The 13,706-nt window shown below is 45.4% G+C and overlaps 2 protein-coding genes across 2 annotated transcripts; one reads left to right on the top strand and one right to left on the bottom strand.

The window, feature by feature from the left end:
• Nucleotides 1-5,100: 5,100 nt before the first annotated feature.
• LOC100821714 (methionine adenosyltransferase 2 subunit beta) lies at nt 5,101-8,216 on the bottom strand. Its single transcript, XM_003570398.4, has 6 exons — nt 7,786-8,216; nt 6,787-6,946; nt 6,269-6,456; nt 6,068-6,191; nt 5,798-5,928; nt 5,101-5,546 (listed from the first exon to the last, which is right to left on the bottom strand). The coding sequence occupies exons 1-6, from the start codon at nt 8,029-8,031 to the stop codon at nt 5,415-5,417; spliced, it is 981 nt and encodes a 326-aa protein (XP_003570446.1). The 5' UTR covers nt 8,032-8,216; the 3' UTR covers nt 5,101-5,414.
• Nucleotides 8,217-8,227: 11 nt separating this feature from the next.
• On the top strand, nt 8,228-12,913 carry LOC100821408 (DEAD-box ATP-dependent RNA helicase 48). Its single transcript, XM_003570397.4, has 10 exons — nt 8,228-9,470; nt 10,020-10,126; nt 10,352-10,407; nt 10,509-10,733; nt 10,822-11,028; nt 11,179-11,265; nt 11,751-11,846; nt 11,944-12,159; nt 12,336-12,518; nt 12,649-12,913. The coding sequence occupies exons 1-10, from the start codon at nt 8,347-8,349 to the stop codon at nt 12,877-12,879; spliced, it is 2,532 nt and encodes an 843-aa protein (XP_003570445.1). The 5' UTR covers nt 8,228-8,346; the 3' UTR covers nt 12,880-12,913.
• The last annotated feature ends 793 nt before the right edge of the window (nt 12,914-13,706 follow it).

Here is a 13,706-nt window from a genome sequence, read left to right as displayed (position 1 = left end):
TCCTGCATCAACAGTGTTAAATTGTGTTAGTGAGGGAAAAAAATCCCTTGATGATGTACCGAATCAAGACAAAGGATGGGCACGAAGCCACGAGCTCATGAGTTGGTGTAGATATACGCGGCCAGCAGCTTGCCAGAGATGTTCACGGCCACAGGCTCGCCGGCCGGGGCGGCCGGGGTAGGCTGGAACACAACCTAAAACGGCGACTGCGGTGTGGAATCCACCGCGGACCCCTCTGGGCAGGTGACGACGCCAAATCCGGCCCGCCCCTCACGCCCACCGTGGCATTGGAAGATGGGCAGAACCGGCAGCTGCGTAGGCGGAAGAGGAGAAGAACCGGTTCTTCCTGGTGGCGGCGGCGGACCCCGATCGGTGGGAGGGGACTGGAGTCGGCGGCGGAGAAGAACTGGAGGCGTGAGATCCTGATGCACTGGTGGGGCGGGGAAGACAAGAGAGAAGCGGGTCAGACGACGAGGCGAGCTCCAGCGAGATCTCAGCCGCTGGGGCCGCGAAGGCTGCCAACGCCAACGCCACCACCACGGAACCCGCAGGCGCGGGCGATTTCTCTCGTGGGTACGCGGTACTGCGAAGTGAGAAGGCGAGGGGTTGGGTAGCCAGCGTGCGATGGCATATGCATAATTCTAGCGCAATTACGGTAGATTTCCTGTGAAAAAAAGCTACTGTAGACAAATAGTTCATCCGGGTTTAACGGTTAGAGCCACGAAGGAACGCATCACATCAACCTGGATAGTTTATTCATACAAGTTTTTTTTTTCTAAAGTGTATCCATACAAGTTATACAAAGGAGTGCAAGAAAATAAGAAAGTTGAAACAAGAAAATCGATCGCACGGCGGAGGAACGATCTGGCCCTAATTTAATTCATGTCCTTGTTTGGTTATCTATGTGCTGGTGGCGGCGCATGCTCTCCAACTTGTTGGCTTCCGGCGCGATCCTCTCCTCTTCTCTTGACTTTGTACACCGCCACGACAACAGCCACGCACGCAAAGGATCGTAAAATCGGTATAATCTCCATGTCGTCGCAGGACGCCCAGCTAGCCCGCCGTAACTCACGCACGCACGGGCTTTGAGGATCAAAATCAGTCGAATCAATGGAGACGAACGGCACGACGGTGGATCGATCTCACGAGCTCTCCTCTTATGGTACAAGCTGCTGGGTGGGGATTCCGATTAGAAGACGATAAATAAACACAGACACCACACGAACACAGAATAATATTGGGACAGGATTTGAGGATTTCAATTCAGACCCAGCCTGCTCTTCCCGTGTTTTTTTTTTCAATTTTCTCCACTTCGACACTTCGTGGACCGTCGGGAGATTCCCATCTGCGACGAGGAATCGATCGATTCAGTCAGTGGGCCGCCCCTTAGGCCAAACATCAATGTGGGCCGAACGCTTGCCTCTTGGGCCCAAAGGCCGGAGAGATTTATTTGTTGGCGGCCCACTGGTAATGCCCATAGTCCTCTCATCTGCTCTCCGCCTTTCTTCTTCGAAGACTCTCCCGGGTCTCGGCCTCCCAGGCCAGGCACACCAGTAGCTTGAGGGCGTTCGGTGTTAATAGAGTTTTACAGCAGGGATTATATTGTCTAAAAAGCAGCAGCAGCGAGAATCTCTGGCCAAATCTCACTGAAACCCTGACTCCACTTGCAAACAGAAGTTGTCCCTCTGAACCTGAACGCGTGATGCCAGAGTTTGACAGTAGTTTAATCTGAAGAAGACGGTCAGTCCAGACTCACTGTTAACTTGGGTATCAACCTGCTGCTTCGGATCTCGAGCTTTGAGCAAAATCTACGGTCCAACTGCTCCACCTCCAGCGCTCCACACACACAACTCTCAACAGGCCTGGCTTTGCTTGCTTGCTTACCTGGAGCTTTGACCACTAATGGCATGTGTTTGCGAGCCGGCCGACCACCGTCACCTAATCGTCTGTCTCATCGCCGCGTCCTTCGGGGATCGCTGACCCAAAGTACAGCCCAGCTTGCACTTTATTTTATTATTACTCTCTCCAATGATCCATACTTGCTTCACTCCATCCATCTCTATGTCTGAAAAAGATGGCCAAAAGACTGAAGAAAACCCTCTCTCTCACACGCACATATATGGATTCACACAACAGACAACACAAAAAAGATAGCTCGTGTTGCTTCTTTCGGCAGACGGGAGCACTTCAACAACCACAAGATATCACAGGCCAACTAAAATCGATACACCCTTTTTTTCTTAATACAGAAAGAGAAACAAAAGGACCATCATTTGCACATTGCCAAGTCAATCAAATCCTTCCAGATCCTATTTAATTAGGAGTATGTTACAAAAGAAATGTAGTAAATGCTTAAGCTGCAATCACAGCTTTTACAACTCAATTACTGCCTATACACACGGGCTTAGCTAGCTAATCATGCAAAGGAAACATGCAGCCACTAGTATTCATGAACATATATGGGGGGGTATGGTCTGTCTGTATTACCATCATCTTTCTAGCTAAAAAAATTGAATAGAACTATATAAATTGAGAAACAAAAAGGTATCGATCTGATGACCATGGTAGGCATCATGAACCTGTAGAGATCGATCGATGGGTCGAAGCTGCTGCTGCTGATCATGTGCCTGCATCTTCGATCATCAGTTGTGCAGAGGGTTCGGCCCTCGAGGAACCGCTCTTTTGGAAACATCATACTTCTTGGCAGCGGTGCTGTTGGCGTCACCGCCTGCTTCTGGCGAAGGTCGAGAAGGAGATATGGCTGGGGGAAGCACATGGCCTCTGAGCTCGCTGCCTGTTTCTTCCCTCAGTGTTCTCAAGCCATGGCTTGAGCTTGGCAAGCGTGACATCACGAGGAGCAGGAGGAGGATGCAAGGGAGCAGGTGCTGGAAGAACCTCCTCATGGCATAAGAGAGAGAGAGAGAGAGAGAGAGAGAGAGAGAGAGAGATGCAAGGAGGGGGAGGGTATTAATATGGATTTAGCTGGGGGTGGAGAGGAGACACGAATAACAAGAAATAGAGTGCATGATCCTCTATCCTATGGTCCTGTTACTCTGAATACATGATAGTGTGTTTGGTTCACTAAAAGTTTGGCATATGGAGCCCACTAATTTCCTCAAGGAAATCCTTGTTTCCTAATTTTTTGGCATATGGAGACCAGAGTTGGACATGGGCCTGTCATGGTTTGGAGGAAAACACGGCAAACACACAGTGCCATCCTATTGACCAGATATCTGGATTCAGGTTATGCAACTTTGACGTGTCTTAATTATTATCTTAATTTCGTAAGTGTCCCATCATTGGTCTGTAGTTCTGTACTGTGGGATTTGGTGATCTAAAAAGAGGAGAAATAATCGTCAGCTTGTAGATTTTTTGGGAAGAAAAGTAGGGTACTTTAGTCTCCAAGGCCTACATATATAAGATACATGAAACTCATGGTGCATAAAAAATGCCTAGGCTGGACAAGGGTTATTGACAATCTTGGCTGTTTGTGTTTGTGCAAGAATTTCTACATGCCATTAAGTTAGCCTGCTCAGGCAAGCAACCAAACCAATGGGCCCTTTGAACAGAAACCCCTTAGGTTATAGACACAAGTAATCTATAGGGTAAAAGGAGATTTCTCCTACTGCTGCCTTCTCACCCAGAAATAGCCCTACCGTAGACTTTCACAGCATGGTAGCTCATGCTTAATTAACAGCAGTAGATTCCCAACAATATAGACCCCACAACTTGTGGGAATCCAAACAAAAACAGGTGCCCAGTAATCTAAACAAAAGACTGGAGAAGACACAAATGTCAATGTAAAGCACAGTCTTCCCTCGAATAAATAAATAATGTAAAGCACAATCTTCAAGGTAGGAAGTATCCAGTAGCATTACTGAACAGGTTAAGGTGGTCATTTTCCTTGCAAAAATATGAAGTCTCGAGGGTTTTTTCTTGCCAGGTTAGTAGCTTTGGCAAATCTGTTAAGTTCTAAGCTTCTAACCAACCTAAATAATCATTACTAACAGGTTCTAGGAAAAAAGAGTGTTAGCTGACCAATGGCTTGCCATAGTCTGAAAGGGGAGACACTAGCTACAATCTCAACTCTTATTTTTGGCAAACTCACTGTGCAGTTCAGCGTCTAGTAATAAAAACGTCACCCTGACAGTAATACTCAATAGTAGTTTTTTCCATTGACATGTTAAATTATTAATTGATGTATGTCTGCACCAATGAGTGTGAATGCCCTGGTTCATTAATACTGCCCTCTCACTTCAAGCAGGTCCAAAAGCAATTTAATTCAAGCAACCAGTTTACTGCTGAAGCGTGATTGCTACTTTAGCTGGAGATTGACTGGAATCTGTACGAATCATACACTGACTTAATATGCATGCTTACCTGTGGAAAGGACATCTATGGTGCATCTGGTGTGCCAATAAATGTCCATGAGCTGCCTGATACAGATATCTACAGGGACAGGTTGTGTGCACCAGGCTAATTTGAAATCTGATACAAACAAGCATACTTGAACTGTACAAGAACTTAGCCTAAAAAAAACTGTACAAGAACTCAGATCTTGCTGACAAAAGAAAACGTACCTTTAGCTGGTATGACCTTTGCTGCATATGCATGACTGATGTATAGCATTACAACCTGAAACAGTTTAGGAACATACTATTGTTACCATGGTGGTGGGATTTCTGCCTCTTGTTTTCCTGCAGTGTGGTCAATAGCAACACATATTAGTTATACCAATGACGCTACATCCTAAGAACAAGGGCATGCCTAAAGTTGCGATGGCCCCTTTGAAAGCTTGATCAGCAGTGGAGCAGTAGCAGTATTTAGCTTTGCCACCAGGTCACCCTACAAGACAAGGGTTTGAGTCAAATCCTGTTGCTTCTGTCATAAGGATACTGCCTCATGGTCTCCTCTCATGGGCGCGTGAATCCTGCATCCAGTGTCTGCTTGGGCCCATATATCATCTTGGTTAGGTAAGGCAACATCTTTGCACATCAAGCACCCGCACTTCTGTTTAATTTACCTTAGATATATGCAAAATGGAATAATACATTGAAATACCCCACACAAAGAACTTCAGTCAACCTGAACAGTAAGATATATTGTAAAGATACTTCATTGATTATAGAGATAGTAATGGTACATCTCGTACAATAGAATTACAAACTTCTGAAGAAATTCCATTTTGTATTCAGAATGGTACAATCAGGCAGTAGAAGCGTAAAACCAAGAGCAAGTTGTCTGATGATAACTAAGTTACATCTTTCACGCAGACCAAACAGAATCTACCACTGCTGCAATTCCGGCAGACTTCATTGCCGGATAAAAAGGAAATAAATGGGGTTCTTTGTGTCACATTTCAATATTTTGATTCAGTCAACTTTCTTAAAACTTGAACAAACCATTTAGGAATATCATGAACTGGATTCTGCATCAAGTGTAGCTCTGACTCCATCCTGAAATGTAATTGGCTGGATGCCGAGCATCTGAGTTAGCCTGGTGATATCCATGGATATGTCTGATGGAGAAGCTACACCCCGGTTAACCTGGTAGTAAAAAATGGATGGACCATTAGAAGATGATAAAGGGTCATATCAATACACAATGCTTGAAACGAAATAATTGCTCAGGCTGGAAATATATATAACATAAATGCAGAACTAAGAAGCTAGTCCAATGCTCCAGTTACAAAATTAGCCCCAACTGTAGAAACCATACTTTTTCTAGTGCATTATGAACTAAAACGTGTCTTTGTGAACAGTCCACATGAGCAGACGGAGGGAGGGAGGGTTCATACCGATGATGCAGGTACAGATTTAATTATAGAATGGCTATATCCACGAACATCAGCAACAGACTCAGCCATCTGCAGTCTCGAAACCCTATCTGGTCCACCGACATTCAGAAGTACCTGAATTGTTTTACCATCTGCACAATGTGCTTTAGTGTCAGTGGAACTGATAAATGAGAAAAAATAAAGAAATTAAGATGATAGATAAAATATTAAAACTATTAAACAAAAAGTGGAGTGTGTCTTAGAGTTACTTTGTATTCACCCTTTTCATACCTGATAACCATTTTTTTGTTAAAGCCAATATTACATCCACCATATCTTTTACATAAACTGGGCAGCGATACTCATCATTAAAAAAGTCAACTTGTTGACGTTGTGAAAGGACACCATCCATCCACTGCATCCAAAGAGCATGCACAATCTAATTCACCACTTGGAAAATTATACATGATTCCGGGCAATTAGTTATTTTACCTGAATAGGGAGAGACTTTGCCACAGGAGATATTGTTTGTGGCCCATATATAATGCTGCTTCTTAAGATAGCATAATTTGGGCAGTTTTCAGTAATGAACTTCTCTGAAGCAACTTTTGATTTCCCATACATGTTCACCGGCAATGTTTCATCCTCCTCTTTGTAGAAGGATTTAACACCCTCATAAACTGTAGTACAAAGAGGATCCAGATTAGATTAGGAGTTGGTACAGAAGATATCATCGTAGTCCAAAATAATGGACATGTACAGTACATATCAGGACGTCAGTGAGGTATCTCAAAAACTTTGGTAAGCTCCTCATTTTTTTTAAGATAACAGGGGTTGGAAAACCCCCGGTTTCATTTTATTAAAACCAAACAGCAAAAGTCTCATAGTGTCTATCCTTGGCTTAACTCACTAAATATAAGTGGATGCATTTTCACTTGTAAATCTGAGTAAACAATGAATGTCAATTATAACGGTGAATACATCACAAATGAATAACAAGAGTGCTCTACCTTGATCTGTTGAGAGATGTATCAAAAGGGACTTGCTATTCCCGAAGCTTAGTGACCAATTGACAAGTGAAGAAGGTATATTAGTAGCCATAGCAGCAGCTGGATCCATTTCACATGCCCGAGGAACTGAGATTGCAGCACAGTTTACAATTACATGTGGCTGAAAAGGTTGCATTAACGGCCTCAATTAGAGGACAACAATGCAATTTGTGAACTCGTGTAAAAAGTACGAAGAGATCAAGAACACACAATGTTGAATTATAAAACTTGTAGTTCATGCTAGACTGGGCAATCCAAACATGTTCGAGTATCTTACTGTAATTCTGTACATTCAAGACTTGCAAGCATACAAATAGTCTCCAGATAGCACTGTTAGCTCACATGCATTCTGCGTGCACAGAACTCCCCCCAAAATTGCAGGTGAAGTACGTTAGAGTTGCATTGCAGTTAGGCCGATTCATTTAGCTAAAGAAAACTCAACTATTTGGGAACCTAAACACAATATGACTACAAACATAGCCAATTTCTAGCTGTGCAGAATGGTACGATGTTCTTTGCATGGTTTGCAACCCTGAATCACAGGTACCAAAGAACTTGAGCCATTCATCATCTGCGTCAAGAACTCGAGATAACAGTGCTAGACTGGATTTTACACACAAGCAAAGTACCGAAGAAGAAAAATCCACAGAGAACAGTAATAAATGTCAGTGCACCAAGTTTCTGAAACACCATCTGGACATGGACTACAGCGTCGAGTAGGTGCACCGCGCACGCACAGAGACTGACCAATCTCAGAGCTGTTATGCAAACCAATTGTGCAAGTGCAACCGCAGTCGGCGGCCGCCGAGCAAACACGGCGTCGCGAGTTGGAAGAAATGCCATACGCAGAGCAGACAGTCAGACGGACAGGACAGTAGAGAGTTCTACTGACCAAACCAAGCGACGGACGAAATGGGGAGCGGGCGGGGGATGGTGGTTGGAATGCGGAGGCATAGGTACCTGGCCGAACGACGCGGCGATGTCCTCGAGGCCGTCGCCGGAGCGGAGGTCGACTCGGAAGGCGCGGAGGCGGGGGAGCGCGTCGAGAAGCTGCCGCGGCGCGGCCTCGCTGTGGTGCGTGAAGGCTACATCGACGTCAACGCCGCCGCCGCCGCCGCCGGGAGAGGCGAGCGCGGCGAGGAGGTGCTGGCCCAGGTAGCCGCTTCCCCCCACCACCAGCACCCTCTTCCTCTCCTCCCCTTCCATCTCTCTCTCGATCTGCAACAGCGAGCGAAGGAAGCAAGCAGTTGGAAGAATAGAGGTGGGTCTTACATGTGGGCCCTGCTTGGCAGATAGCGGTTGCCTGCCGCTCTAGCCCGTGGTTTGTGGATTTCTCCGTTATCTCAATGGGGAGGCGGAATCGTCGTCCCGAGAAGGCGGAAACCTCGTGGTCGTCTGCTCATACACACACTAAACCTTTCGTTATCGAAGCCCAAGCAGCGAACGCTAAACCCTACACGTCGTTTCCCCGCCCCCGCCGTCGCCGCCGTTTGCCGTCGTCCTCCGGCGCCAGGGCTTGCGATGGGGGGCGGTCCGCGGACGTTCCCGGGAGGGTTGTCCAAGTGGCAGTACAAGCGGATGCACGAGAAGCTGGCCCGGCAGAAGCAGCGGGGGCTCCTCCGCCACGAGAAGCAGCTCTATCTCGCCCGCCTCCGCTCCGAGATCCGCGCCTCCCATCTCCCCGGCGCCGCCGATGCTGCCGCGGCTTCCCCCGACCTCGGCGGAGGGCCCACCTCCTCGCGCGCCCACATCCGCGCCCTTGCCGACCGCTTCCTCAGGCCCGGCGCCGAGGACCTCTGGAACGAGGATGACGGGCCGCTCCGCCGCGCCAAGACGCTGCCGCGGACGCAGCCGGCGAGGAGCCTGCCGTCAGGTGCCCGAATCGTCGACTGGAAGCAGATGGACTCCGGGAAGAAGCCATCTCAGGGTGGATCAGGGGATTGGAAGGACTGGGAGGAGCTGCATGTGGAGCAACCAAGGGTTCGGAGGGGAACTGGAGTGGGCGGAAGTGAGCCGCGTTTGGCGGCGTTCAATACGAGGAGAGAGTACGGCACGGTGGCTCCCTGGTGGTGGCAATGGAGTTCGGGCTCTGGCACCCCTTCGCAAAGGAAGGAGGCATCTTTCGGCTTCTTTGGTCTGAAGAGATGTTACTCGGTGATGCATCCATGCTCGCCACATCGGGAATCGAGTCCTACGCTGATGCCATTGGGTGCTAGTCAGTCTACCGGGGCTCGGAATGGCAAGGAGACATCATTGGCTATGTTTAATCAGGAGAGGTTGTACTCGGTTGCTGCACGGCGATTTGGCCAGAAATGGAGGCCAGATTCATCGGACGAGGATGATGATGGTATATCTACGGCAAAGAGGGATCTGAGGTTTGGAAAATTTGGAGCTCCGAGGGAAGAGGAATCGGAAGATGATGAACCGCGGGAGGCAAGCACCATCAGGAGGAAATGGAGCACTGCTGCTCTGAGGAACTGCGATATGAAGAAGGATAGGAGAGCGCTCAAGTCCTATGAGGAGGAAAGCAATGATCTCACTGGTAGGATCCAAGAGTTGCGAGAGGAGATAAGAAATAGGGAGGTGCTGGGTGCTGAGAGGAGGCGTTATGAGTCGAGGGGTGAATCTTTGTTTACCAGTAAAAGGTTACACTCCGACCATCTAGCCAATTGCTTTATTTCTTTTTTAGCCTAGTACTTTGTAAGGTGCTGTCTGTAAGGTTGTTCACAGAATTTAGGCAAGATCAACTTGGAACTCTTGAAATGTCTGAATCTTGGTACTCCCTCCGTCCAACAAAGGATGTCTCAACTTTGACTAAATTTGAATGCATCTATACACTAAGTCATGTCTAGATACATCCAAATTTTGACAAACTTGAGACATCTTTTGTCGGATGGAGGGAGTATATGAAATCACCAAAATCGGCCTTTTGAAATTCTTTTTGTTACGTACTGTTCTATGATAGAAAGAAAATTTAACATTAATACAAACAGGGGCACAATATTTGTCAAGCACATCCTGTTACATTACTTCTAACTCAAGGTTAATGAATGCCTGGTGATTAACTTGTTATCACTCTCCCTCCTACACTGATATAGAGAGACTGCACATGTAATGAACAACTTGTGTTGCTTCTTTGTCCTCAAATCCTATGGGTTGTGGTATCTCAAGTTATGTTATTGTTTTTTCTTCAGATTCGATGAATGTGGTATCTCCCCACTTACTGTCAAAGCACTCACTGATGCAGGATATGTACAGACAACTGTTGTGCAAGAAGCAGCTCTTCCGATTTGTCTTGAAGGTACTATATCTTATTTCACCTTTTTTGTGATTGATCATCCTGAAATGATGGGAAGATAAGAGTTCAACCTTTTGGTGGTAATATCATGGGGCGTGTTGCTTGACTTCAGTAGTTCGTATTTAGCATTTCACTCCAGTAGTACCATTTTAGATCTGCATGAACTATCTGAACATGTCATGACTGAAACCTTGCAACAATCAGGAGCTCATCACTGTATACATGCAGGTAAAGATGTTCTTGTCAAGGCCAAAACAGGAACTGGCAAAAGTGCAGCTTTTCTGGTAATGTTCGTTCTTCTGCAAGAAGTTACTTTGAAATGTTGTTTCTTTCACTCTTTTTTGTCCTTCAAGCAAATTATTAAATGAAATGAGTTGATAAACAGCTTCCGGCAATTGAATCAGTCTTGAATGCTATGAAGAGCCACACAAATCATCGAGTGTCTCCAATATTTGCTCTTGTTCTTTGCCCTACAAGAGAGCTTGCCGTCCAGGTTACAGCTGAGGCAAATGTTTTGTTGAAGAACCATCAAGGAGTTGGTGTTCAGTCGCTTATTGGTGGCACTAGATTCAAGCTTGATCAAAGACGTTTAGAGTCTGATCCATGTCAGGTTTGTAGCATTTGGTGACCAACTAAAGATCAAGGTAAAACTGCTAATTGTGGGCTGACCTATATATTGTGGGGTTTTCTATTTCTAGATTTTAGTCGCAACACCTGGTAGGCTGCTGGATCATATTGAGAACAGGTCTTCATTCTCTGTTCGTTTGATGGGATTGAAATTACTTGTGTTGGATGAAGCTGATCATTTACTAGATTTGGGTTTTCGCAAAGACATAGAGAAGATTGCTGATAGCCTGCCTCGCCAAAGACAAACATTATTATTTTCAGCTACTGTTCCGAAAGAGGTATAATAATCATCATGACTCATATCATATGCATTTTCTCATTTCACAACTATATATTACCATATTAATGTAATCTGTATATTACGTCCATATTAATGGATAACCGCAGGTCTCAAAAAGGAAATAATGGTTTTCATTTTTAAATTGCAGGTCCGAAGGGTTTCGCAGCTCGTTTTAAATAGGGATCATGTTTTTGTTGATACAGTGGGCTTGGGAGCTGTTGAAACTCCTATTAAGGTTCTATTTCTACTCCTACTCAACTAACATTTGGCACCAATAGCCAACGTGATAATCTTCCATTAGTAACTGCAAAGTACCCAATTCATTATGTCTCTTGTCAGTTGTCAGTAAAGAGCGTTATGATCTATGTTCTGACTTTCCATTTCCCTGACCAGATGTAGTAGGCAGTTAATGTGCTAATGCCATGATGTTCTATCGCATCACTTTGTTTAATAAGTGGGCCTCATTTTGTCATTTTCAGTGGAAGGCTGTTATACAAATATAGTAGTGACTCAGTGACTGTAAAACATTTTGTCTACTGTACACCATGTCTTTGTGGCATTACTACACTTTGTATGGCAGCATTAGCAGTATTTCTAAACGAGTTTTGTCTCAAAGTAAAATATTGCAATCCTCTGATAGTCTTCCTTTTTTCTTCCCTGTAATCAATCTTTTCCTGCTTGCTTATAGATCCCTTTGGTATCTCCTTTTCTTGAGCTTAGGTGCAGCAGCAATATCTTGTGGTACCACATGAACTGCACTTTCATATGGTTCATCGCCTTCTTCGAGAGCACATTGATCAGGAAGTGAACTATAAGGTCCTCCCTCCTCTTCCTCCTATCTCTCAGTCAAGCAGCATGATTGCCGTAAAATTTTCAGTGTGTTAAATTACAAAGGTATACTCATTGCATGCAGGTGATTGTTTTCTGCTCAACTGCCATGGTGACTGAATTTATGTATATAATGCTTCGAGATTTGAAGCTAAATGTCAGAGAAATACATTCAAGAAAACCTCAGCTCTATAGAACACGTATTTCTGAAGAGTTCCGAGATTCCAGCCGCCTGATTCTGGTAACGTCAGATGTTTCCGCACGTGGATTAAATTATCCAGATGTCACTCTAGTGATCCAGGTAGAATTTATTTTCCTTTCCATGGTTTCTACAGTTGAGAAATTTTCTGAACAGAACCATCTATTTGCCTTAAAGCAACTGTACACTTAACAGCTCTTTCTCAAGTCTTAAATGTAGTGACTTTGGATGGTTGTTCCTTCAGTCTCTGCTCTAACTGTACATTATTATTGGATTAGGTTGGTGTTCCTCCTGGTAGGGAGCATTACATCCATCGTCTTGGAAGAACTGGAAGAGAAGGCAAATCCGGGAAAGGAATTCTGTTAATTGCGCCATGGGAAGAGTATTTCTTGAACGAGATAACCGACCTTCCAATAGAGAAGGCTCAGGTGCCACACATTGATCAGGAGACGAAACAAAAGGTTTGAATCGTTGTACTTGTATGCTTTTTGTCTTTCTGGAGTTGTTTACCTTATAGTGCAGTGTTTGCACGTTCATGCTCATCTGAATTTTCTTCCTGAACATACATACACTTTTTTCTTTCTAATTCAGGTTGATGATTCGATTAAGATTGTTGACATGAGCATCAAGGAAGCTGCATATCATGCATGGCTTGGGTATTATAATTCGATAGCAGATGTAGGCCGAGACAAATCCATGCTTGCTGACCTAGCGAGTAGATTCTGTGTTTCCATTGGTGTGGAGAAGCCTCCAGCGCTGTATAGAAAAACTGCCTTGAAGATGGGCCTCAAGGATGTACCTGGGATTCGAATAAGGAAATAAATAACCAAACTACATATTATTCCCTGTTTTGCAATGTGTCGTGTCCCTCATTTTCGCTGCATTTAGCCAGAAAATGGTTCCCAGTTATTATGTCTCAAAGAGAAGACAGAGTTCATTATCAGGTTTGCCAACCAATTGGATCCAAATGGTTCCAGTTCCTGTAAGTTGTTTTCGCACAACCGATGAAAAATGGTGCCATGGCTCTTCCAGATAAAAGAACAGAAACAAAGCAGAAAAATATTTGTACTGCTCACTGGCAGTAATCGACATTAGCACTTGTAACTATTGCACACACAGAGTTAAAACGCCACACACACACACACACAGCCACAGCCCACAGGCGTCCCCTGTCCGGCTGCCCCCTTCCCACCATAGGCGGCCGCCTCGCCACACACACAGCCAGCCTTCTACCGCCGGCAACAAACTGGGCCCTTGACGCGGGCACCAACTCCGGCTGCTTTCTGAACTTTAGCAGCAGCTAGCTCTCTACTCGGTGTGGCCGTGGCGTGCTCAGAAAGTAGTAGTTGGGTCATTTCATCAAGTAGGATAGGAAGCCACGCGCCACTGATGGATGAAACGTGACATACACCTTCCTTTCGTAGCACATGCTGCTCTCACTCCAGCTCAAATAATAACGGCAATGAAGGCATGCGATAAGAAGCCTGAAGCCAACCGCTACCAGCCGGTGGAGGAGTACCGAGCACAGAGCGACAGACTGACGGCAATAAAGACGTGCAATAAAGAAATCCAGATCTCGATCCGTGGATCGGGTCATCTTTGGGTACATCGCACGCGTGATAGAAGGCTGGCCCAGCTTGGCATCTCTG

The sequence above is a fragment of the Brachypodium distachyon genome, chromosome 3, assembly GCF_000005505.3.
Source record: "Brachypodium distachyon strain Bd21 chromosome 3, Brachypodium_distachyon_v3.0, whole genome shotgun sequence".
In the NCBI taxonomy this organism is placed as follows: domain Eukaryota; kingdom Viridiplantae; phylum Streptophyta; class Magnoliopsida; order Poales; family Poaceae; genus Brachypodium; species Brachypodium distachyon.
This window is presented reverse-complemented; position numbering and strand designations above follow the sequence as displayed.